This window comes from Halichoerus grypus, chromosome 1 (genome assembly GCF_964656455.1).
Source record: "Halichoerus grypus chromosome 1, mHalGry1.hap1.1, whole genome shotgun sequence".
Lineage (NCBI taxonomy): Eukaryota > Metazoa > Chordata > Mammalia > Carnivora > Phocidae > Halichoerus > Halichoerus grypus.
In genome coordinates this window covers 114,311,986-114,338,662 of record NC_135712.1, presented here as the reverse complement: position 1 = coordinate 114,338,662, position 26,677 = coordinate 114,311,986, and the positions used below count along the sequence as shown (strand labels likewise).

The following is a 26,677-nucleotide window of genomic DNA, read 5'->3' as shown; positions in this document are numbered from 1 at the left end:
TATATATATATATATATATATAATTGTTATGTCTTCCTGATGGATTGACACTTCTCTTATTGTAAAATGTTCTTTATCTCTAATAACAACTTTTGCCTTAAGGTATATTTTGTCTGATATAAGTATAGCTATTTCACTAATTCTTATCAACAACGAAGTTTGAGAAACATTGTGCTAATATAGTGTTTTATAATACATACATACATTAGTGGGCTGTGAAATCAATTTAATGATTAACAATTAAAATTTTTTACAATAAAATTTACTACACTAGAATAAAATAAAATAGAAAAAATCAAACTGTATTGTCCATATGCTATATACTCACTGTATTATTGCTTGATGAAATGTTATATATAGCATATATATAATAAATACATATAAATATTGTTATATGTAAATATATACATATATATATTATTTACTGTGGGTCATAGTAGATTGTCATTAAGAATGTTTAAGGGGGCGGCTGGTAGAGCATGTGAATCTTGATCTTGGGGTTGTGAGTTTGAGCCCTACGTTGGGTGTAGAGATTCCTTTAAATAAAAGAAAGAAAAAAAAAAAGAATGTTTGAAAGCCAGTGATTTAAAGACCCTTTTGTTTAACCAACGTAAAAAAGAAAAGATCCTATTGTAAAATGGAAAAGATGGAGACAATGTCACAAAACTGTGATGCATAATCACATGGTTGCAAATAGTTTTGTGGATCTTCTCCTTAAAGGAAAAAACAAATCTTACCTAAATATAGGTTAAACTGAGTTTCTTTCTGAAAATTGCTATTTGTTTATAAAAGTACTGTTTATAATGTGTGGATGTGCATGTATCCGCGTTTTCTTATACTGGGATATTGGTCCAGAAGACAGCAAGGGGTGTCAGAAGCTGAGATTTACCTCCTGTCTAAGTACGTGCACTAAAGGGAACAAGCCTGGGATAGCTGTAGCCATATTTCCCAAAATAACCCAGGCTCTGGGCCTGCGGCTCCAGACTGGGAAATCTGGTATCTTTTTGTAATCAAAAAGCAATGCCACACAGCTGTGTAGGGCAGGGACTGATATTTCCTGAAAAATGTGAACAGTCCATTGGTGGCTGTTCTTTGAAAAGGTCCCTCCTGCAGAATGAAAAAGACCTGAGAGAGTCGGGTAAGGTGGAGACTATGCTCTCTCTCAGAGAACCCAAAGAACTGGATCCTGGACACCATGCACACCAGGAAGGAACTCCTGTTAGAGGAAGCTATGTTTATATATATATATATAATATATATATATATATATTACTACTTATATATATAAGTAGTAATAGGTAATACGTGCTGAGCTTTTATTATGTTCCAGGCACTGTTGTAACTACTTTACATGTATTAAATCTTGTAATCTAGGCATCAACCTTATGTGGTAGAGACTATTATTATTCTCCTTAATTTACAGAGGAAAAAACTGAGGCATAGGAGGATAAGTAACTTGCTCAAGAATCAATAATGTCAATATGTGACAGAGTCAGAATTAAAACTCAAGCATTCTGACTGCAGAGGCACCCTTAATTAAATTATGCTAATACTCCCTTTAGATCAGAGAGGCGAGGAACATCCAAAATAGGACTCTCTGGATAGCCTTGAAACTACAGAGTAGAAGAGCAACTCTAGCTGGCCACTGTTTTTTTAGGCGCGCGTGTGCGCGCGCACACACACACGCACACACACACACACGCATGCACCCCTCCTAGGGGATGTCACAGTACAGAAAAAACAGTGTAGCAGGCAGAAAGCTGGCTTCAGAAAGAGTAAGTGGTCACCAGCATAGAGGCAAAGCAGTGGTCTGGGGTCAGCCAATGCCGAGGAAACCAGCCACCACCAGGAAGGGAGATTCCCCAAGACTTCCAGAAGTTGTGTGGGATGAGAAATAAAGACAGATAGCCCTTCCTATAAGGCAAATTGGACAGAGGGTCAGATTCCGGTGATTTGGGCATTAAAGGGAAGAGTGGCTTTTGACGCTCATGAAGTCTGGGACATTTTGGTTACTCATCAAAATCCCACTCAGGAGCATCATGAATTGTGGAACTATTTCTTCTAATACTGTCTGAGAACAAGGCCATGAAATAAATCAAACATTTCTTTATTTGGGAAACACTCCACAATGCCATTTCAAGGACCAGCTGCTGTGCTTGCTGCTAGAGACAGAAAGATGTAGAAAGACATGTCTTTGAGGACATTCAGTTCTACAGAAAATACACAGATTTTTTTTTAAAAAAGTGAATGGTTATCATGAAGCAATTCACTCGTGGGATCAGAGGTAGATTCATAGTGTGTGAAGAGATTAGAGAGGAACGGTGCTCAACCCAGGCAGAGGAGGTACCCTATGATGTTAGTGCTGACATGTTAGACCCAGCCAGATGTCCACAATGGACAGAGGTTTTACAGGGAGAGTAGGTGCAAAATGAACAATTGCACAGGGGAGACTCAGTATTGCAGGGGGGCCAAGGCTGTGTATGGAGATTAGGCAGACAGGCTAGAAAGGAAGGTGGGGAAGGACTGAAGATTATGAAAGACCTATACTCCTCTGTGCAAAGAGTAAACTGTATGCCAATAAAACAGAAAGTGAAGTAATTGGACTTACACTCAGAACCTTTATGAATGAGGTTCAATTAGGCAGGAGGTGCTTCCAGGAGTGCAGATGGAAGGCAAGTTAATTTGTAATGTAAGGAGCAGTAAGTGGAGGAGTAATAAGCAACATTGAAGAGACAGTCCTGTCTCAGTAACAGACTGGATATGAGGAAAGATTCTCAAGTTCTGTGGTGGGTCCCTGCAACCTCCAGAGGAGGGAAAGAATAGAGGGTATGTGTTCTGGAGCAACATGCCAAAGTTGAATTACAGACTACTGAGTTTGAGATCCAGGGTCATTTCCAGGGAAATGCAAGTTCAGAGCACAGGAGATTGATACGGGCGGGTGCTAAGGGATTCTTAAGTGGTTAAAGGCAAATTACCAAGATCACTCAGGAGAGTGTGTAAAAAGTTGGGTGAATGGAATAGTTGAAAGAAGGAGACAAGGCAGGGCAGGGGAGTGGCCCAACCCTGGGGAATACCACTTCTTAAGGACAGAGGACGTACAGATCTTGATAGACACTGAAAGTCAGGACAGACTAAGGGAAAAATAATAGTAACTAGAAACAACGTCAAATTAGAGCTACATGAGAAAAAACAAAAACAAAAAACCTAGTGTCTTTAGAACAAATGGAAGAAATTACATGTTTCAGTTTGTCATGAAGAATATACTTCAGTTCCTGTAAGAACTGTGTTTAAGAGTACCCAAATTAGACTGGAAATCAGATATCCCTACCCCCTCTTTTTGAACTATTAAAAACAATGCAACTAAAAGTCATATAAATAATCTTAAGAATATTGTTTTATCAACTCAGTGAGTTGCTTAATTCTTATATGAGCCATGTGATTTTATTTTATTTTTTTAATTTAATTTAATTTTATTATGTTATGTTAGTCACCATACAATACAACACTAATTTCTGATGTAGTGTTCCATGATTCACTGTTTTCGTGTAACACCCAGTGCTCCATGCAGTACGTGCCCTCCTTAATACCCATCACCAGGCTAACATCCACCCACCCCCCTCCCCTCTAAAACCCTCAGTTTGTTTCTCGGAGTCCATAGTCTCTCATGGTTCATTTCCCCCTCCGATTCCCCCCCTTCATTTTTCCCTTCCTTCTCCTAATGTCCTCCATGCTATTCCTTATGTTCCACAAATAAGTGAAACCATATGATAATTGACTTTCTCTGCTTGACTTATTTCACTTAGCATAATCTCCTCCGGTCCCATCCATGTTGATGTAAAAGTTGGGTATTCATCCTTTCTGATGGCTGAGTAATATTCCATTGTATATATGGACCACATCTTCTTTATCCATTCACCTGTTGAAGGGCATCTCGGCTCTTTCCACAGGCTGGCTATTGCGGACATTGCTGCTATGAACAGTGGGGTGAATTTGGCCCTTCTTTTCACTACATCTGTGTCTTTGGGGTAAATACCCAGTAGTGCAATTGTTGGGTCATAGGGTAGCCCTATTTTTAATTTTTTGAGGCACCTCCACACTGTTTTCCAAAGTGGCTGTACCCACTTGCATTCCCACCAACAGTGTAAGAGGGTTCCCCTTTCTCCACAACCTCTCCAACATTTGTTGTTTCTTGCCTTGTCAATTTTTGCCATTCTAACTTGTGTAAGGTGGTATCTCAATGTGGTTTTGATTTGGATTTCCCTGATGGCTAATGATGATGAACATTTTTTCATGTGTCTGTTAGCCATTTGTATGTCTTCTTCAGAGAAGTGTCTGTTCATGTCTTCTGCCCATTTTTTGACTTGATTATTTGTTTTTTGGGTATTGAGTTTGAGAAGTTCTTTATAGATCCTGGAAATCAGCCCTTTGTCTGTAGTGTCATTTGCAAATATCTTCTCCCATTCTGTGGGTTGCCTCTTTGTTTTGTTGACTGTTTCCTTTGCTGTGCAGAAGCTTTTTATCTTGATGAAGTCCCAAAAGTTCATTTTTGCTTTTATTTCACTAGTCTTTGGAGATGTATCTTGAAAGAAGTTGTTGTGGCCGATGTTGAAGAAGTTACTGCCTAGTTCTCCTCTAGGATTTTGATGGATTCCTGTCTCACATTGAGGTCTTTCATCCATTTTTTAGTTTATCTTTGTGTATGGTGTCAGAGAATGGTCCAGTTTCATTCTTCTGTATATAGCTGTCCAATTTTCCCAGCACCATTTACTGAAGAGACTATCTTTTTCCCATTGCATATTTTTCCTGCTTTGTCGAAGATTATTGACCATAGAGTTGAGGGTGCATATCTGGGCTCTTTATTCTGTTCCATTGGTCTATATGTCTGTTTTTGTGCCAGTACCATGCTGTCTTGGTGATCACTGCTTTGTAATATAGCTTGAAATCGGGCAACGTGATGCCCCCAGCTTTGTTTTTCTTTTTCGACACTTCCTTGGCGATTCAGGGTCTTTTCTGATTCCATACAAATTTTAGGATTGTTTGTTCCAGCACTTTGAAAAATGTCATTGGAATTTTGACTGGGATGGCATTGAAGGTATAGATTGCTCTGGGTAGCATAGACATTTTAACAATGTTTATTCTTCTGATCCATGAGCATGGACTGTTTTTCCATCTTTTTGTGTCTTCTTCAATTTCTTTCATGAGTGTTCTGTAGTTCCTCGTGTATAGATACTTTACCTCTTTGGTTAGGTTTATTCGAGGTATCTTATGGTTTTTGGTGCTATTGTAAATGGAATCGTTTCTCTATTTTCTCTTTCTACAGTTGCATTGCTAGTATATAAGAAAGCAATTGATTTCTTTGCATTAATTTTGTATCCTGCCACATTACTGAATTGCTGTATGAGTTCTAGTAATTTGGGGGTGGAGTCTTTTGGATTTTCCACATAAAGTATCACGTCATCTGCAAAGAGAGAAAGTTTGACTTCTTCTTTGTTAATTTGAATACATTTTATTTCTTTTTGTTGTCTGATGGCTGTTGCTAGGACTTCTAGTACTATGTTGAACATAGTGGCAAGAGTGGGCATCCTTGACCTGTTCCTGATCTTAAGGGAAAGGCTCTCAGCTTTTCCCCATTGAGGATGATATTCACTGTGGGTTTTTCACAGATGGATTTTATGAACTTGAGGAATGTGCCCTCTATCCCTATACTCTGAAGAGTTTTAATCAGGAAAGGATGCTGTATTTTGTCAAATGCTTTTTCTGCATCAATTGAGAGGACCATATATATGGTTCTTCTCCCTCCTCTTATTAATGTGCTCTATCACATTGATTGATTTTCGAATGTTGAACCACCCTTGCATCCTGGGGATAAATCCCACTTGGTCGTGGTGGATGATCCTTTCAATGTATTGTTAGGTCCTATTAGCTAGGATTTTATTGAGAATTTTGGGGATATCGGTCTGAAATTCTCCTTTTTGACAGGGTCTTTGCCTGGTTTGGGGATTAAGGTAATGCTGGCCTCATAGAATGAGTCTGGAAGCTTTCCTTCTGCTTCTATTTTTTGAAACAGCTTCAGGAGTACAGGTATTATTTCTTCTTTGAATGTTTGGTAGAATTCCCCAGGGAATCCATCAGGCCCTGGACTCTTGTTCTTTGGGAGGTTTTTGATCACTGCTTAAATCTTGTTACTACTTATTGGTCTATTCAGGTTGTCAATTTCTTCCTGTTTCAGTCTTGGCAGTTTATAGGTTTCTAGGAAGGCATCCATTTCTTCCAGGTTGCCTAATTTATTGGCATATAGTTGTTGATAGTGATTTCTAATAATTTTTTCTATTTCCTTGGTGTTAGTCCTTTCGTTCATAATTTTATTAATTTGGGTCCTTTCTCTTTTCTTTTGGATAAGTCTGGCCAGAGGTTTATTGATCTTATTAATTCTTTCAAAGAACCAACTTCTAGTTTTGTTGATCTGATCTACTGTGTTTCTGGTTTCTAATTCATTGATCTCTGCTCTAATCTTAATTATTTCTCTTCTAATGCGTGGCTTAGGCATCGTTTGTTGCCTTTTCTCCAGTTCTTTAAGGTGTAAAGTTAATTGGTGAATTCGGGATTTTTCTATTTTTTTGAGTGAGGCTTGGATGGCTATGTATTTCCCCCTTAGGACTGCCTTTGCAGTATCCCATAGGTTTTGGACTGATGTGTTTTCATTCTCATTGGTTTCCATGAATTGTTTAAGTTCTTCTTTGATTTCCTGGTTGACCCAAACATTCTTGAGCAGAGTGGTCTTTAGCTTCCAAGTGTTTGAATTTCTTCCAAATTTTTTCTTGTGATTGAGTTCTAGTTTTAAAGCATTATGGTCTGAGAAGATGCAGGGAATAATCTTAATCTTTTGGTACCAGTTGAGACCTGATTTGTGACCGAGTATGTGGTCTATTCTGGAGAAAGTTCCGTGTGCACTCGAGAAGAATGAGTATTCTATTTTTTTAAAGTGGAATGTTCTGTATATATCTATGAGATCTATGTGGTGCAGTGTGTCATTCAAAGCTCTTGCTTCTTTGTGGATTTTCTGCTTAGATGATCTGTCCATTGCTGAGAGTGGAGTATTGAGGTCTCCTACAATTAATGTATTGTTATCAATATGACTCTTTATTTTGGTTAACAGTTGGCTTATGTAGATGGCTGCTCCCATGGTGGGGGTGTGGATATTTACAATTGTTGGATCTTCTTGTTGGATAGACCTTTCAAGAATGATATAGTGTCCTTCTATGTCTCTAACTACAATCTTTAGATTAAAATCTAATTTGTCTGATGTAAGAATTGGTACCCCAGCTTTCTTTTGAGGTCCATTGGCATGGAAGATGGATCTCCATCCCTTCACTTTCAGTCTGGATGTATCTTTAGGTTCAAAATGAGTCTCTTGTAGACAGCATATGGATGGGTCCTGTCTTTTTATCCAATCTGCAACCCTGGGCCGTTTTATGGGAGCATTTAGGCTGTTCACATTGAGAGTGATTATTGAAAGATATGAATTTATTGTCATCATGTTGCCTGTGAAGTCCTTGTGTCTATAGATTGTCTCTGTAAATTTCTGTTCTATATCACTCTTGGGGTCTTTCTCCTTTTATAGAACCCCCCTTAACATTTCTTGCAGGGCTGGCTTAGTGCTCACATATTCTTTCAGTTTCTGCTGGTCTTGGAAGCTCTGAATCTCTCCATCCATTCTAAATAACAGCGTTGCTGGATAAAGTACTCTTGGCTGCATGTTCTTCTCATTTAGTACCCTGAATATGTCTTGCCAGCCCTTTCTGGCTTGCCAGGTCTCTGTGGATAGGTCTGACATTATTCTGATGTTTCTCCCTTGGTACATAAGGAATCTCTTCCCCCTAACTGCCCTTAAGATGATTTCTCTGGTCCTAAGATTTGTGAGTTTTACTATTACATGCCAGGGCGTTGGTCTGTTTTCCTTGATCTTGGGAGGGGTCCTCTCTGCCTCTAAGACACGAATGTTTGTTTCATTCCCCAGATTAGGGAAGTTCTCAGCTACAGTTTGCTCAAATATATCTTCTAGTCCTCTCTCTCTCTCCACCCCCTCAGGGATCCCAATAATTCTGACACTGGAACGTTTCATGGTGTCACTTATTTCTCCAATTCTGCTTTCATGGATTGTGAGTTGCTTCTCCCTGGCCTCCTCTTTTCCTTCTTTTCTATCAGTTGGTCTTCTAGATCACTAATTCGTTTTTCTGCCTTGCTTACCCTAGCTGTTAGATTATCTAGATTAGATTGGATCTCATTGATAGCATTTTTAAGTTCTGCCAATTCAGCTTTCATTTCTGCCAGTAGAGACTCTACGTTGCCATTAATCGATTTCTCCATTCTAGCTATTGTCTTCATAAACGCTACCCTGATGTCCATTTCCGACATTTTGGTTAATCTGTATCCATTTGTAAATCTGTGGCAGAAGTTACAGTCTCTGAGTCTTTCCTATTTTGGGGGTTCCTCCTCCTACTCATTCTGTTGAGGGGTGGTTGAGGGAATATACAGAGTCCAAATTATTGACCACAACCCAAGCAAGATGCACCTGTTTTATAGGGACCTTAGGGTTGTTGGCCTCTTGTTCTCCCAGCCTGTCTTCTGGGGGAGGGGCCTGCTGCGCCGTTACTCAGGCAACCCCGTTTGGGTGGAGTTGCCCTGCCCTCTGTGTGGGGCGGATGGGCTCAGTGAAAACCGTTTTTTGGGGGCTTTTGTTCTCTGGCGGCTTTCCCTGGTGGCTTTCTGCATCTCTTCCGAGAGTCAGAGCAGAAGAGACCGTTTCCAACCCTCTGCCTCAGAGCAGAGAGATCGCAGTCTGTTCTTCAATGAGCTCTCCAGGCCACACTATCTCTGTTTCTGTCTGTGCTGCTATAAACTGCAGCGTCCTGGGTTGTGCACCCCTCAGCTGCCAGGTCCAGGCACGTCTCTACCCTTTGTGTTTCTAAAACCACCAGCCGCCCCCAGTTCGCATGCACGGCGCTGCCGCTCCAGATTTCAGTCCAGGGGGCTACCCTAAAGTCCTTTCCCCGCCACTACCGGTCTGCGAGCCTGTGCCCTGTCCCCAGCACAGGAGTCTATCGCTCACCGGTGGTGTAGGATCCTGGCGGCTTGGCTCCCTCCCCCTTCTGTTTATTTTCCAAAATCTGCCCAGGGAATCGCGGCTCCCCACTTCATACCTCGAAACCAACTGCCTGCGATATTCTGTTTGTAGAGATCCAGATATATCTTCTTACATCTCAGACTGATTTTGTGGGTGTTCAGAGTGGTCTGGTAGATATCCAGATCAGTTCAGGGGACCGGTTGGAATAGGGTCCCCTACTCCTCCGCCATCTTTAGCCATGTGATTTTAACATAAAAGTACCTCATGTAATAAAATTTGAGGATCAATAAATTAGAAAATTATAATTTAGATTATGGGGCTATTCAGTACAGATTATATTTCTAGAAAAATTATATACATGTTTATGTAATCAAATGATTTTTGTTATATGTATTATTCATAGATGTTAAGAGAACTGAAGGAACAAACATGTTCAAATTATGTGTGGTAAACAGCATATTATATTCCCCATTTGAGCTTTGAAATTACCATTAAGGATTCTGATTGGTTCTGTAGGAAACCAAAACAAAGCAAAACGGTTAATTTTGGTAACTATAATATCCCAGATTTATTTAAAAAAAGAACTCTGTTATGGAGCTTTGTCCTACCAATACCAACGTGAAAAATACCTCTTTGTGGGATTTGCATCTTCTCAGTTATTTTGAATACTACCATCCTTTTTTATTTCACAAAATTATGTCAATTTCTTTTCTTTAAATAGACTACGTATAACAAAAGTGTCTTTATTAGCTATTCTTTCAAACATATTTGGGACAAAATTATTTTCAGTGGGATTGCATGTCCAGTACTATAATGCTAATAGAAATTAAGTAATTGATTTTAAAGAAATTAATTAAAGCCAAATACTTTATAGTATTCCAAGTTCCTTTATGTGAATTACAGGGCCATAATTTGCATCATCATAAATAAGTATATAGTTCAGCCACTAGGTGGCGATCACAGTGAATTTTTGTTACTGTATTTCATAACTGAAAATGCAGTTCTGTGCTCTGCATCATAATGTTTTTCAACTTATCTAGTCATTTGATTTGAATGATATATCCTATGCTCTTGCTAATTTTTTGATAGGAGAGGAACAGACACTTTCCCAGATGAACAGAACATGACTTATAGCCAATGTTACTTAGAACTGGTAGAGCCTCTGTTCTAGTGGAACCTAGGTTATTGGTTATAGAGTGATCCATTAACATAAGATAGATTATGTAGATCATGTTCTGAAGTAAATTTAGAGAAATGGTCAGATATAGCATGATTATAATTTAGGACTGTCAAAACCTTGGATTTAGCAGGAGTTGAGCCAGTAATGAGGGGTTAAATTGGACCAGATATGCACATATATGAGGGAAAGGGGAAAAGGAAGCCCTGCTGTTTTCAGAAAACACTGCAAGGGCAGAGGTTAACTGAGCTCCACAGATCTTTTGTCTAGAGCCAAAACAACATTTTTACCATTATCCTTTGGGTACTGGGGCTTCTTCTCCTCTTTCACAGACTAACTCAATGGTTCCCACCTCTAAATATACATTTAACTATATATTTAGAGAAATGTTGCTACACCTTATCTATCATTTTCTAGGTCATTGAAATGTATTTGCATACAATCCCGATTATTTCCTTCCTTACTTCGAAAGTAAGCGTATTTCTAATTTTAAAAATTTTACACATTGCCTAATTACTTTATAAAAAGACTATAATAACTCAAATTTCTACTAGCATTATGAGTATCCATTTCACTAAGTCACCACCAGTAGTGCATTCAGACTTATAAAAATATTTGTATAACTCCTTAATCAGCACTCAAGGCCATTCACCTCCATTTCTCTTGCATTTGTCCCATGCATGTCTCCTAACAGACTTTCATGACCTTGGGCTTTTTTTTTTTTTTAATTTAGATTCAATTAATCAACATATAATGTATTACCAGTTTCAGAGGTAGAGGTCAGTGATTCATCAGTCTTATATAATATCCACTGCTCATTACATCACATGCCCTCCTTAATGTCCATCACAAGTTTACTCCATCCCCCCACACGACCTTGTGCTTTTGTACCTACAGTTCCTTCTGCTAGAAAGAAGTCCCTTCCTCCTTTCCGTTGAGTGAGAAACTCCTCATCAAGCCAGAAAAATCTGACTTCCTCAGTTATATCCTCCCTCAAATCCCTGGTAGAGTCAGTTACTGTCATCCCGGTCCTACAACATTCTCTTCACATTTTCATAACAGAGCAAAGAGCATGCCTTTAGTGTTTGTACAACTTCCTTCCTCAGTAGCCTACAAATATATTCTAATGGACATCCAGTAAACTACTTGGCATCCTGGAGGCATTCAATACTTATTTACTGAATCATTCAATTACTTACTTACTTTTAAAAGCAATCTTAACTATTAGTATGGTTTTCTGGAGAGGTGAAATAATCTTTCTGATTATTTAACCCACCTGGTACAAAATGGGAATTGTAGTCAGGAGGAGCATCAGGCCTGGGATCAGGAGACTTTATTTGATTCTCCGTTTCATCTGTAGGTTGCTCAGGGGCTGTGGGGACCACACCTTGGGAGGAGAGGTAGAAGGGACATGATTTACAATGGAAGTGATAATGTGATAAGAGAATAAATTTATTTTTTCTTTTTTTTTTTAAAGATTTTATTTATTTATTTGACAGAGAGAGACACAGCGAGAGCAGAAACACAAGCAGGGGGAGTGGGAGAGGGAGAAGCAGGCCTCCTGCGGAGCAGGGAGCCTGATGTGGGGCTCGATCCTAGGATCCCAGGATCATGACCTGAGCTGAAGGCAGACGCTTAACGACTGAGCCACCCAGGCGCCCCAAATTCATTTTTTCTTATCAATGAATGTAAATAATATGAAATACACTCATATTTTTTAAAGACACATAATTTATTATGTATATTAGGTATTAACCTATTAATATATATTGATGAATTTTCAGGCTGAATATAGATTTAAGAAAAAAACAAACTAAGCAATTATTTATATTGTGCTATGATCAAAGCAACACACTTTCATGCTAGTGGTTCAGCTGACTTCATGCTGATTCCTACCTACATAAACTGCTGGCTCATTAGCAAAAATTCTTTTCCCCACTATATAATATGGAGAACACAGTCATATGTAGAGTGAATCTTATTTTGTCCCTAATCCTTTTTGGAAAATGACTATGTTTAAATGATTTCAAAACATCACACAATAAATACGTAATGGCTTAAAATGCAGTGGTTCCACACACAACTCAGTCAGAGGCAGTTTAAACTACCTCTCCAGTGAAACTGATCTCGGTTACTATAATTGTTGCAAGGGAGGGCCTGAACTCACTTTCCATGATGCTACCTCATCCCGTTGTTGTGATCAGAGACGTGTCTCCCTGTACTCACTACAAGGAAAAATTCTGATTCTCTTAACTGACTGATTTTTATCTCTGAAAAACACAAATCCCATAAATGTGATGTTTCTCTCCTTCCATCATCTTCTGCACTGTTTGAAAATGCAGGACCTGCTTCTGAGCCCTTCTCCATGTGAGCAGGCTGTCACCACAGGCTTCTTATTAGTACTGCCCCTCTTTGCAGACTTACTTTCTTACTTTTTCCTTTACTTAATTCTCCCCACATACTTTAGAGATCTTTCAGTATATATGTGCCAATATAAATCCCTTTTAATCCTTTTCTGTCAAAGATAGAAATGTTCATATATATAAATGAACACATATGTTTTCTCCAAATGCTAAACAACAATAAAAAATAACTTCAAAAGGAAATAAACTCCAATTTTTAAGGAAAATATCACAAAATTCACATTTGAAAATAGAGCATATTAAAATTTATTCATAAAATCTTACCTGACATTTTGAAGAATTCCACTTAGTCCTGAAAAATAAAACATTTTAATACCTTAAGATAGATATATATAGTTACTATTATTACTTAGTGATACATGTAACAGGTTTTATGATTTTTTTGTCTCCAGTTACATTTCATTCATATTTTTATTAATTCAACAAATATTTACTGAGCACTTATTATGTATCAGGCATTAACATAGATGTTGAAAATATAGTAAAGACCAGAAAAACAGGTGACCATCATGCTGGAGATTTTTAGTGGCATGAGATTAAAAACACATTAACAAATATTTAAGATTATATCTGGATAGTACAGATACATAAAGAAAACAAAGTAAAAAGTTTAGGAAAAACATGGATGGGGTCCCAGGAGGTTCAGGGAAATCCTCTCTCAGTGGTAAACTTTGAGCTGTTCGAACCAGGAAAGGAGGCATGACACTACAATGTAGGGAGTTCTAGGAAAACAGGCAATACGTGCAAAGGCCCTGAGATGGCAGTGAGCTTGGAGTACTCAAGGGTGAGGCAGAGGTCAGGTGTTACTGGGACACAAGGACTGAAGAGAACAGAGTGAAGAGATGGAAACAAGTCTGATCATACCTGAAAAGCGAGGCAAAATGTTTAGGATTTGCTATAATTGCCGCTGGGCAGTCTTTGGAGGACTTTAATCAGTGGAGGGATGAGAGCTGATTTATACTTTCTCTTGAGGGGGCACGAGTGGAAGCAGTGAGGATGGGATGGCAGCCATAATCCGGGTGGGACCGATGCTGGCTTAGACCGGGGAGGTCACCCTGGAGAGGGTGACGTGTGGTCAGGAGCAGAATCTACTGGAGCTGCTGACGGACTAGGGAAGAGAGGAGTGAAGGATGAGCGTCAGTTTTCAGGCCAGGGTACCAGAGCTGATGACAGTGCCATTAACTGAACTGCAGAGGAAGCTGGTGGGGAAGTGGTGCGGACTGGGGAGGGTAAGAGTCAAAAGCTCCAAATAGGCATGTTTTGTTTAAGAAGAGGCCAGAAGAAGTTTATTTTATTTAAATAAACAGTATGTATATGTAAACGTTATGAGTATAACTCGAGAGAAGTAAATCAGAGGTTGAGATGAGATTTGAAACAAGGGGTGGGGGAGAGATTTCATGAATTCATTCAAGACTGAAAAAAAAAGTTATTATCAGAGAAAGGAATTTTAGGATTTCTGAGTTCTGGATATTAACAATGAACAACATCAACAAAGGCTATAATTTATGAATGCTTATCTAATGTCAGGCAAAGGGTTGAATACTTTCCATATCTTTAATTATATTATCTCTCTCATATATAAATAGCCAACCCTACTAAAATCAAGTACTTCTATTTTTTTTAAGATTGTATTTATTTATTTGACACACAGAGAGAGAGCACAAGCAGGGGGAGCAGCAGAGGGAGAGGGAGAAGCAGGCTCCCCGCTGAGCAAGGAGCCCGATGCGGGGCTCAATCCCAGGACCCTGAGATCACGACCTGAACTGAAGGCAGATGCCTAACTGACTGAGCCACCCAGGCACCCCTAAAATCAAGTACTTCTAAATTCAAAGTTTCTTTTGGATTTTCTTTCCAATGTGTCATTCTGTTTATCAGATTACAAAATGGGGTCATTTGTGTAGTTCCAGCTGAGTAGAAATCACCAATATAGATGAGGTATGTCAAAGAAACTTTAGATTACCATATAAGACAGTAGTCAATATGGATACTGAGTTGACTCAATGAACACCACCATGACATAAACCAGTATGTAGATTTCCAGCTCAAATGACTGTCTTGCCAAGCATGGATCGGAATCCCACCAGTCTTGCACCATTTCCACTCACTTCTGGAACTAGAACTAGTTGTACAAAGTCCTATGTGTCTTAAAGATTAAAAAAAGTACTCTGTGGTGGGGGTGGGGGGGGAGCCACCTCGGTGGCTCATATGGTTAAGCCTCTGCCTTCGGTTCAGGTCATGATCTCCAGGTCCTGGGATCGAGTCCCACATTGGGCTCCCAGCTCAGTGGGGAGTCTGCTTCTCCCTCTCCTTCTGCCCCTCCCCCTGCTTGTGCTCTCTCTGTCTCTCTCTTAAATGAATAAAATCTTAAAAAAAGAAAAGTATTCTAGGGCATATCAAAAAGTCAGAACAAACTGCAGGCCAATCAAAGTACATGAAATTGATCCTATTCCTTCAAAGATGGTAATCTCTGGTGTTTAGAAAATGAGTGTTTCTAGAACCTTAAATCCTGGACACTCTTAGGAATATACCTTCAAGTGACTCTTGTACATGTATACAGAAGATACATACAAAAATGTCGACACACTGTTCATATTAAAAAAAACCATGAGAGACGATGGACTCTGAGAAACAAACTGAGGGTTCTAGAGGGGAGTGGGGTGGGGGGGTGGGTTAGCCTGGTGATGGGTATTAAAGAGGGCACATATTGAATGGAGCACTGGGTGTTACACGCAAACAAGGAATCACGGAACACTACATCAAAAACTAATGATGTAATGTATGGTGACTAACATAACATAATAAAATAAAATTTAAAAAAACACTCCAAATGTCCATCAATGGTACACTGAACAAATAAATTCTTTTCTTTTTTTAAAGATTTTATTTATTTGACAGAGCTCACAAGCAGGGGGAGCAGCAGAGGGAGAGGGAGAAGCAGGCTTCCCGCTGAGCAGGGAGCCCAATGCGGGGCTCGATCCCAGGACCCTGGGATCATGACCTGAGCTGAAGGCAGACGCTTAACCGACTGAGCCATCTAGGCACCCCTTAACAAATAAATTCTGGTACATTCCTATGATGCAAGAGTATACTGTAGTGAAAACAAACTATAGCCATATCATCAAGAGAGATGAATCTCAAAATAACGACACTAAAAAAAAAATAAAAGCAAGTCATTGGAGAACACATATACGATATCATTTAATGTCCAAATGTAGGAAAATGAAACAGAACATTTTTTTCCGGATACATACATGGGGGGAATACATACTTTAAAGTTAGGGAATAACACAAAATTCAGGAGAATGTGGGGCAAGTGTCATTGTGGCCCACAGGGGCTTTAAGTTTCTCCTAATGCTTTAGTTTACAGGGTGGTGAGAACAGGGGTGATGGGTTCTTACTAGTCTTTAAAAGGTACATATATGTTTAAATATGCAGATTTATGTGTCTGACATGATTTCACAATACAAAAGAACTATTTGACAGTTATATGTTGCATATAACTTTCTAACTAAATATCTGTTGTTCCTTTCTACATTATTCCTGGAAGTGTAAACAATGAAGAAACCGTGATGGAAACTTTTTGCAGTTGAGTATTTACTGGAATGTGTCCTGGCCTCTTGGCAAGGGAGCCTTTGGATATGTGACAATCTTGCAATTCTCTAGGCAGAAGTCTTGGAGATCTGCATATGCAAACTGAAACCTTAGGCTCTGACAGTTTCCAGTGCCTTCAACAGTGAGAGGAGAGAAAAGAAACCAGGGGGTCACTGTCTGTACAATTCCTCTGCTTCTTACCAAGGGCAGGAAAAACAGCTAGTTCCTGCAAAGTCCTAGTCCATCTACCACAACTGACCATCTGGGTTTAACATATAACTGCTGGGAGAGGATATCCTTTGTACAAAAGGTAGGATACTTGGAGGAAGGTAGATTTGGTGGCTGGTAAGTGATGTATGCCAGCACATTGGCTCAGATACGCAGATCCCAGGTATCCCTAATGGCTATATGACTTTGAGTGACTATTCTGCTGTTGGGTTGTTGTGTCATGGGCAGTATGACAGCTGCATCCACCTCACAGAACTGTTGTGAAGACTGACATGGTACACTCAGAGAGCACTTTTATTTATTTATTAAAATTTTTATTTTATTTTTTTGAAGACTTTATTTATTTGACACAGAGAGAGAGAGAGAGAGAGAGAGAGCACAAGCAGGGGGAGGGGCAGAGGGAGAGGGAGAGGGAGAAGCAGGAGCAGGCCTCCTGCTGAGCAGGGAGCCCGATGCAGGGCTGGATCCCAGGACCCATAGATCATGACCTGAGCCGAAAGTAGACGCTTAACGACTGAGCCACCCAGGCGCCCCCTCAGATAGCACTTCTAAAACAGTGCCTGGCACACAGCAAATCCTCAACAAGCACGCATAATTTCACTAGATAAAATAAACCAGCTGGTGAAGAAACCAAGAATAAGTGTCCGTCTTCAAGTGTAGCATAAAAGAGCTGCTTGCCATTCAGCCATTAACAGACATTACTAAGAATCCCTGGTGAAGACTTTATCCTGGGTTTCAAGCTGACATCAATAACTCCCCATCACTGATTCCGCAGTGACTATGGTTCTAGCAGACATGATTTTACAAGCGCTGTTGGTAATGAGTTTGGAAATTGGAAAGAACTAGGAGAAAGAAAATGGAGGCATTGCTGGAGGGCTTTTTCCTATTTGTAGCTAAATGAAAGACAAATGAGTTAGAGCACATCTTACATGTGTACAGGATTTGCTTTAGATTTTAGTAGGATAGTGACATTAATTATATTATTCAGATGAATGGATTTATCCAGTAATGGACTTTAAAAATTGCAGACAATTATAGTTACATTAAAGACATTGTCTAAAAATTACAATATTCATTACATCTCCAAGATATAAACATTGAGGTTATTTTTAAATTATATTAGTGTAGTGTCTATATTAGTGTAGTACTTCATGGCATATATTCCAATGAGATAATATGTGTAGTATTATATTTGATTTATTTGAAAGGCTTGATGAAACTCTTAATAAATGTAAACGTTGGTATTTTTCGAGCATTCACTTTATAAACCTTTTATTTCACAAGACTCCATGCTGAGTAAATAGAAGTTAATGTGCTAATAGTCCTAGGAATGTACACAGGCCCTGCTTAAAAAAGAAATATTTATTAGGCTTTGATTAATCTCTCATGTATTAATCATTTTCTTCCATTTCCATAGGAAGTGATGACTACTCAATTTCAGTTGTTACATGTAACTTAGTGTTGTATACGAAAGATTTTGTCTGGCCTTTGTCCCAGGCTCTGGGGAGAAACTTCTGAATCCTTGGAATTTCCCAAGTGATGGGAGTGTCTCTATTAAACATGGTGGGCCTTTGGATCACACCTCAATTTATGCTAAGGAGATGTCACAGGATGGGGGCTGATCATGCCAAAAGATCACCATATGAATTAAGAGGGTGGTATTTTGAGCTATGTTATATTTTACTTATCTCTTGACCTCTGGGGAGATGAGAGAGGCTGGAGATTTAGTTCAACCACTTGGCTAATAATTCAAGTAACCATGCCTACATAATGAAACCCCAATAAAAACTCTGGCCATTGAAGCTTGAGTGAGATTCTAGGTGGCGAACACATCAGTATGTTGGGAGGGGACGCATTCTGACTCCACAGGAAAGAGGCATGAAAATTTCAAATCTGAAACCAGATCTCACCCAAGGTGTCTCTTCCTTTGGCTGGTCCTGATTTTTACCCTTCATAATAAAACCTGCACTGTAAATGTAGCACTTAGAATTCTGTGAGTCATTCTAATGAATGATCAAACCTGAGAGGGTGATGAGAACCCCCAAATTTGTAGCCAGTTGCTCAGAAGTGTGGGTGACCTGGGGTTCCCTGAACTTAGGGCTGGTATCTTCAGTGGTGGCAGTCTTATTGGAGACTTGTACCTTTAAACTTGTGGAGTCTGTGCTAACTCTGGCTGGTGAGTGTCAGAACTAAACTGTGCTTAGATTTTTGAAAAAGTTGCTAAACTATTACAAATAGAAGTACATATATATATATTTTTTTTCTGATGTAATGTTCCATGATTCATTGTTTGCGTATAACACCCAGTGCTCCATTCAGTACGTGCCCTCTTTAATACCCATCACCAGGCTAACCTATCCCCCCACCCTCCCCAGAACCCTCAGTTTGTTTCTATACATATTTGTGATCACAACAGTAAAACATCATCATTTGTAAAACATCAGTAAGTATAAAGAAATGAACATAACTCTTAAACCAACTTCCAAAAATAACTATTCTCAAAATGTTGGTCAATGTCCTGCATGTGTGTATATGTGTATGACTTTATGTTTCTGTGTGTATGCATGGGGGGGGGGTTTATAATAAATATTATTAGAAATACTGTAAACTAACAAATATATGTGTTTAAATGTAAGGTACCAATGACTGTCTTCACTTATTTAAACTATTCCATTTTTATTGTTCACACCTTTCTAGTATTATGATTAATGCTATAAAATTCCCATTTACATAAATATTGGTACAAACTTCTTATAACTAGTTTAAGAAGGATTTGGTGTTCTATAGGTGAATGTTTTTACAACTTAGGGAATATTTTGCCAATTTTTTTTTTTTTCTAGCAAGGCTCTTTCAGTTTAAACTCAAATCATGTGAGTGACCATTTCAATGTTAATAAATATTACCTCCCTTTAAACTTTGCCAATTCGCTAAATGAAAAATTTCTTTTGTATTACTATGCCATTAAACACAATTCTTAATTCAATAAGTATTAAAAATAATGTGTTTCCTGAAAGAGAAATTTTAACTGATATGGTGGTTTATAGATTTTAAAGAATCACTCGTGAAAATATTACAGAACAGCAGGTACTCAGCACTGTATGGAAGGAAGTCTTATTTACACATTCAAAAGGATTGTTGATTCTTCCTTCTTAAGCGACTCTTTAAATACCTCTTGCTAATTAAACATACAAAACTTTTATTCACTTCTTTGACTGAAGCAAGACAAAGACATATGGGAATTCAATGGAAGCCTAGAGAAAGAGCCCCCAAAATTGGAGGTTTAAAAGAAACAGGTGCATTGTGTTTCTATTTAGCTTGCCCGTGGATTCTGGATTGAATATTAAAACAGCTCTACGTTTCCAAAAGAAAATCCAAATTAACACACATGTTCAGGGGTAGCCTCTCTGAAATCACTGCTAAAGAACAAACTAGTTCAAATCAGATTTGACTGGAATATCCAAAAATATGGCCTCTAAGTCTCCCTAAATCTTATACGTTTAGGGTTTTAATTAGTATTTTTTTTTTTTTTGCAGTAAATTCACTAGACTTACTATGTGTTCTTTTGCCTTTTTTTTTTTTTACATTTTTTAATCTTCCATTAATGGATGAAAAAGGCTGCGATGCCCAAGAATCATAAAAAGCTTTATAAAAGAGGTACTATAACAGAGGTGGAAAGTGAGGCACAGAGAAGTTATTTAAAGGCTTTTCCTCAAGGTTGCACAGCCATTAAGAAGTACTGCCAGCATCTGGCCAGGAAGCTGGCTCCCCCAGTCTACAGCATGTGGCTGCTCCCACCTGTGCCTTCCTCTCACCCATAACTGCAGCCACACCAGAACCCTTCAATATTTACCTTTGAGGTAGGGTGGAGTAGAAAAATAAATACAATCTAATGAGCTACTTTTCCTTGTTTCTGGTGATAGGCAGTAGAATTAAAAGGCAGAAACAACTCGTCCAAATATGCTTCTTTTTGAATATAAAATTCATTTCATAAATGGGTGGGCCTGGTCCTTGAAATGTTCTCACAGTAACTGTGATACATTTATATTAATCCATCTACTTTGGCTCACCAAGAGTGTTGTGGATTATAAATATACGAATTCATATGTGCTATTACCGAGGATAATGTTAGCTATAAATGTTAAACTGAGTCAGTTTACTTACTTTACTGAATATGATGAGATATGTGAAGAACTCGTTTCACAAAAAAATTCTGCAGTAAGATTTCTCATAACATAAACAGAGCTCAGGAAGAAAATCCTCCCTGGGAAACTGGCCCAAGGGGAGATCATGTTTATAAAAGGAAGTACTGGGGTCTCAGCTATTCTACTCTGGCCCAATAGACTGGCTGGACCAAAAAGAAAACACTTTTCTGTCTCGGAGGTGGTGCCATGTGGTGCAGAGAGTGGAGAAGAGCAGGTAGGGCTGTGGAGAGTGAGCCTCCTGGTAAGGAACCTTAGAGAGAGCAGGGAGACAGAATATTAGCAGCAGTTACAAGCATAAACAGCTTTGGAAAGGTAAAGGCTTTAAAGAAGATTAAATTTTGGTGGAAGCCCTAACTAGAAAGCAAGTTTCCTAAAGGAAGAGATTTTTACTTATATAATTCCCTACATATTCTGGATCATGACAGACCACAGGATTTACGCACTTTACAGGCATCAGTTTCTCTGGATTAAAAAAAAAAAAAAAGGAAGTTGTGTATTCTAAATAAATTTAGAATTAAATTAAATTTTTTTTTTGGTAAGGGCTTTTTGAATGTTAGTTGATTCACACAGAGATAGTTCCCTTAATTTGCACATTTTTGTCACTTTTGCACTAGTCTGTATTATGTTGTTCTCATAAATTACAAAATGTAATTCTCTTGATGAAATACTACTTCTACAACCCTGCTATGTAGAAACTGAAAATGTTATATTATTTATTCACAACATACTGCTTACCTATATTTTATATATATTGTACATTTACGTAAATTTATATAATATTTATATGTTATAGACTTAAATATACCATAATACTAAACCACAGGGCTAGAAAGAATAAGCAAACCAGTCATGTTTCCAAATTCTCAAACAAATAAACCATCATTACATTCCAATGTAAAACTAACTGGAATGAGGCCAAACAGAAAACATGGTTCTTTTTAATTAAAAAATTTTAATACTTTTTAGAGAAAATTTAAAGTATTGTTTAAAGAAGCAGTTAGCTAGAGAGAGCTGTGGGGTTACCTGCTGATTAATTAAGACCCCAAATAAACCAATATAATATATTTAAAACACTCAGTTTCACTGTGTTTCAATTTTAGATATCATTTACTAATTATCTAGGAGGTGCCAGGAACTTTGCATATTTTCAGTGAAGTGGATATTATGGACTTGCATTACACAGGTAAGGGAAGAGAAGCTCAGAGTTTAAATAACCCATTCAAAGTCAGTTTCATGAATTGGGGAAACTACGGTTTAAAACAACCTTATCAGAGGCCAGATTACTTTTCTAAACCCCACTGAAAATTGCCTTCTGTATCCTTGCTGCGCTCTCTCTCCTATCCCACCACCTTCACGTTGCTTTCAAATTATCCAACTCTCCTACTACTATACTCTATAATATGAAAATAGGCCCTTCTAATGAGCCCCTTTCACCTTCCATTTTGTAAGGTTTTTGGAATATATGTATAATTTAGAAAGAAATTCTGAACCCAGAGGAAAAAAATTCATAATAGGTCACCTGTTCCAGTTCTGGGTAAGATCTAGTAAACCTGTATCACCCTGTCTCTCCCACTGAATGCAATGAATTAACCCAGACTGAAGGATTAGGCAGCTATTTGAGGACTCTGGAAATCCCATGCAAAAGGATCGGAGAAGAAGGCCAGAATTGGAAGTACCATAAACCAGAATCAGGTTCCTAATCTTTCCCTGGTATCCCTGCCTGATATATTTTAAGGCAGTCTGAAACACGGTAGTAAGCAGCAGGTGCAGAGAGAGCTCCCAAAGAAGCTCTCTGGTTCTGGCTTGAGCAGGGAGAAGGGGAGTTCCTAAAGCTCAGAAAGAGAGAGTTTTCCCAGTATTTTTTCTTTTTCTCCACTTTCTCATGTCCCAGATCCTGGCGATCCCACTGTGCAGAAAGGAGTGAGTGCATCCAAGGAGGCTCACAGGTGCCTAGGAAATCTTCCTCTGGATACAAGGAGCTGGGGTCCCAAGAGGATGGGGTGAAACTCTTCCCTTGGTTTCTTTTTTCTCTCTGCCCTCCTATAACTTGGCCTTGTATACAAATTAATTTGTGGGAAGTACACAGCAGAAAAAGGTAAAAAAAACTTCATTTTTTTTCTGGCTCAAGAACTGAAAAGGAGAGGCCCAGAAAACTGGTAAGGAGACTGTAGAGAAGGAGAAGCCTCAGAAAGTATCCCAGTAAAGTTATTTATGAACTTCTGGGTTCATCCCTGAGTGATGCATACATGGATCTGTTCCTAACAAAAACTTTGAGAACTGAAGGGAGAACACAGCCCAGGTCTCAGACTGACCACTGGATTGTAAAAGAGATCTAAATAGCATGACCAAGGCTTTGAAAATGAAAGTTGATACTCAAATCACAATACACAGAAGGCTGGTAGAACCTATGGCCTGAACCCAAATGGGTCAACTGCCTGCCAAAACAATAAGAAAATCAATTTCCTGCATAGCATCTAAATAAGACTCTGAATCTTTTAACATAATATTCAAAATACAATATCCAGGATACAGTACACATGTACAAAAAAAACAGAAAAGTCTCAACTCATGTGGGTTGAGAGCCACCACTAAAAACACTACTCAAAGATATAATCCAGAACACAATAACAGATTAAATACTACAAAAAGATTCAAATAATGTTAAAAAAAAAAAAAAAGACAGGAAATGAGACACAGAAGAATGAAAAAGAAAACAAGCAGGTATAAATTTAAATATATCAATAGTTACATTAAATGTAATGTACTAAACATATCAATGAAGAAACATACATTATCAAAACAGATAAATGGATATTTTTTTTAATGATCCAATTACATGCTAAAACAAACTCATTCAAATGTAATGATAAAGTAGACTGAAAGGAAAAAGAACAGAGCAAACATGTAAAAGAAAGATGGAATGTTACGACAAATTGAAAACAAGTAGCAGCTGAGTGTCCATCAATAGATGAATGGATAGAGATGTGATGCACACACACACACACACACACACACACACACATGTGCGTGTGTGTACTGGAATATTATGCAGCCATAAAAAAGGATGAGATCTTGCCATTTGTGACAACATGGATGGATCTAGAAGGTATGATGCTAAGGGAAATAAGTCAGACTGAGGAAAACAAATACCATATGATTTCACTCATATGTGGAATCTAAAAAACAAAACAATTAAACAAAAAGCAAAATCAGACCTATAAATACAGAGAACTGATGGCTGCCAGAGAGAAGGGGGTGGGGGATGGGCATAAATGGGTGTGGCAGTGTGGGAGATACAGGCTTCCAGTTATGGAATGCATAGGTCACAGGAATAAAAGGCACAGCATAGGAATATATAGTCAATGATAACTGTAATAGCGGTGTACAGTGACAGATGGTAGCTATGCTTTTGGTAAGCATAGCATACAAAACTGAGCAGAAATGACTTAGATAAATAGAGATCAAAGTATCCTTCCTTGGATAAAGGCCTAACACTGCCATTAGAAAGAAAAAAAATTAAATAAAGGGATGAAATACATTTCTACTGGGAATATTTAATTATTCAAATATAGAAACATGTAATGCATATGCACATATTATAAACAACTAAGAGAATGATTCCGTGCGCCTGAGTGGCTCAGTTGATTAGTCTGCCTTTGGCTCAGGTCATGATCCCGGGGTCCTGGGATCGAGTCCCGCAGCAGGCTCCCTGCTCCACTGGGAGCCTGCTTCTCCCTCTGCCTCTTCTCTCTCTCTCTCATGAATAAATAAATAAAATCTTTAAAAAAAAATGATTAAAAAAATCTGGGACATAATCAGATTTGCAGATCTTTTATTTCTTTTCTACTGGGAAAACTTCAAAACTTTTATGAGCATATAAACTTCCAACATTAAAACAATACAAAAACAATTGAGAAAATAAAATTGAAATAAAAATTAACACTTTCTACAGCTGAATATGATAGTGTTTTGTATAGATTTTTTAGCTGGATAGAGTTGCTAAGGATATTTTTAAAGTAAATATTCTTAGATTATGACATTAAAGTTTTTTTTAACTTTTGCTAAAATGCTATTCAAAGTTACTTGACATAGTAGAAATTTTTAAAAGATTTATTAATAGGATATGCAACTTCCCTAGAAAAATTTTCCAAATATTAAGTCACCATTTGATGTTAACATTTCCAAAATAAATGTAGACATTTCTCTGCCTTCTTAACCCAATATTGTTAGGAATATTTAAGAAGGTCAAATTTGCTAAATATGTTATTAAATAATATGGCCCAGTTTGTTCTTGTAAATATTACAAAATTTTCATCACATTGAAACTGAAAAAACTGCAAATATTTCGTAAAGAGAACTTTAGTCACATAGAACACATACAAATAAAATGTGCTAGGTATACAAGCATGAAAGAAAGTTTGAACAAATTGATTTCCAAAGTTCCTTCCTACACAAAAATCTGTACCTCAGCAATCAAGCACAAAAATCTCAAGGTGGAAGGAGCAGGGGGCTCCTGGGTGGCTCAGTGGGTTAAGCATCTGCCTTTGGCTCAGGTCATGATCTCAGGGTCATGAGATCGAGCCCCACATTGGGCTCTCTGCTCAGTGGGGAGTCTGCTTCTCCCTCTGTACTCTCCCTCTCTTTCTCTCTCTCAAATAAATAAAATCTTTAAAAAGGAGAAAAAAGGAGGAAGGAGCGGATTTATAAAAGAAATCTGGAACTATTCCAAATATGCCACATAGCATATCTGACCAGGTGACGCTGACATTGCTGATTTAGGATCACACTCTAAGAACCACAAATCTAGGGGACTTCTTTCTCTAAGTGTATGAGGCTTGAAACCATTTCCCAAGTGATTCTGATATACCCTTCACCACACACCCAACCATCTATAACTACAGATCTCTCTTTCCCAAGTAAAAATTCATCTTCAAAAGGAATCATCTTAATAAACTCAATTAAAACTTCAATTTACTAATGTAATACCTATCTAAATTTTTCCTCAAACCTCATTGGTAAACCCAAGTAAATCTCTTCTGAAGTTCAAAAGAAATCCAAACTATGCTGTAAAATTTTTAAGTGATTCATTCTCATTCTTGTATAACTATTCAGATCTCAAGCTCACCAAAGTTGAAATGTTTTACACACAGTTCCAAGTACAATTCTCTTTATAGACTCTAAGCCAAAATCTTGGCTCCTGTAAGTATGTATAATTGTGTTGATTAGTTTTACGGGTTTCTTGGTTACTAGGTAACTGGATAGTTGAATGGGCTCAATATGAATGGATTAAAGTCCAATGACTGTGAAGAATTCAGTCACTTTCTGTTCCACACCTTGGCAACTTAATAGGTTGCTGTTACATAGCTAGAATTAAGAAACTATCCTACTCAAAAAGCTATTACAGAGGCTTGAACTAACAAGATAAACCTAGGTCTGTTACTTTAGGATAAAATATGCAGTAGAAATGTCCAGAAGATGCACAGAATCTTTCACTGATTATTTGTAGAACATATATTTATTTAATTATATCTTTGCATGAAATCAGACCTACAAAAAACTTCAAAGAAACTGTGGTTTTCACTAGGAACAAATAAAAATGTTGGTAAAATCTAATCAATTTTTACTGTTATGTTTTCATAACCTATATAAACATATTTCTTGTTTCGGTCACACCATGATTCCTTCTAAACAAAAGGTTTGTGGTGGAGTATTTCCTTCTTTTTAGCAGAGAAGAATCTTGGAGGTTGGTTATTTGGCTTTGTTTTAAAATAAAAGAATGAGATTAGGAGGCGCCTGGGTGGCTCAGTCAGTTAAGTGTCTGACTCTTGGTTTAGGCTCCGGTTATGATCTCAGGTTTCTGAGTTCAAGCCCTAGGGCAGGCTCTGCATGCTCAGTGGGGAGTCTGCTTCTCTCCCTCTCCCTCTGCACCTTC

General features: G+C 38.1%; 1 protein-coding gene across 11 annotated transcripts in view; it reads right to left on the bottom strand.

Annotated features, from left to right (window-relative positions):
* LOC118526746 (phospholipid scramblase 4) overlaps window positions 1-26,677 on the bottom strand; it is a 129,051-nt gene that overhangs the window by 14,362 nt on the left and 88,012 nt on the right. For 6 of the 11 annotated variants that reach the window (XR_013447126.1, XM_078070731.1, XM_078070710.1 and 3 more), the window contains 3 exons: window positions 13,589-13,832; window positions 12,989-13,016; window positions 11,578-11,688 (listed from right to left, as the gene is read on the bottom strand). Coding sequence is in view for 10 of the 11 variants with exons in the window: in XM_078070731.1 (XP_077926857.1) it covers window positions 11,578-11,688; window positions 12,989-12,995 (118 nt within the window). In the remaining variant the exon portion in view is untranslated. The remainder of the gene's footprint in view (window positions 1-11,577; window positions 11,689-12,988; window positions 13,017-13,588; window positions 13,833-26,677) is intronic. The other 5 variants (XM_078070747.1, XM_078070759.1, XM_078070740.1 and 2 more) reach the window with 1 other exon arrangement.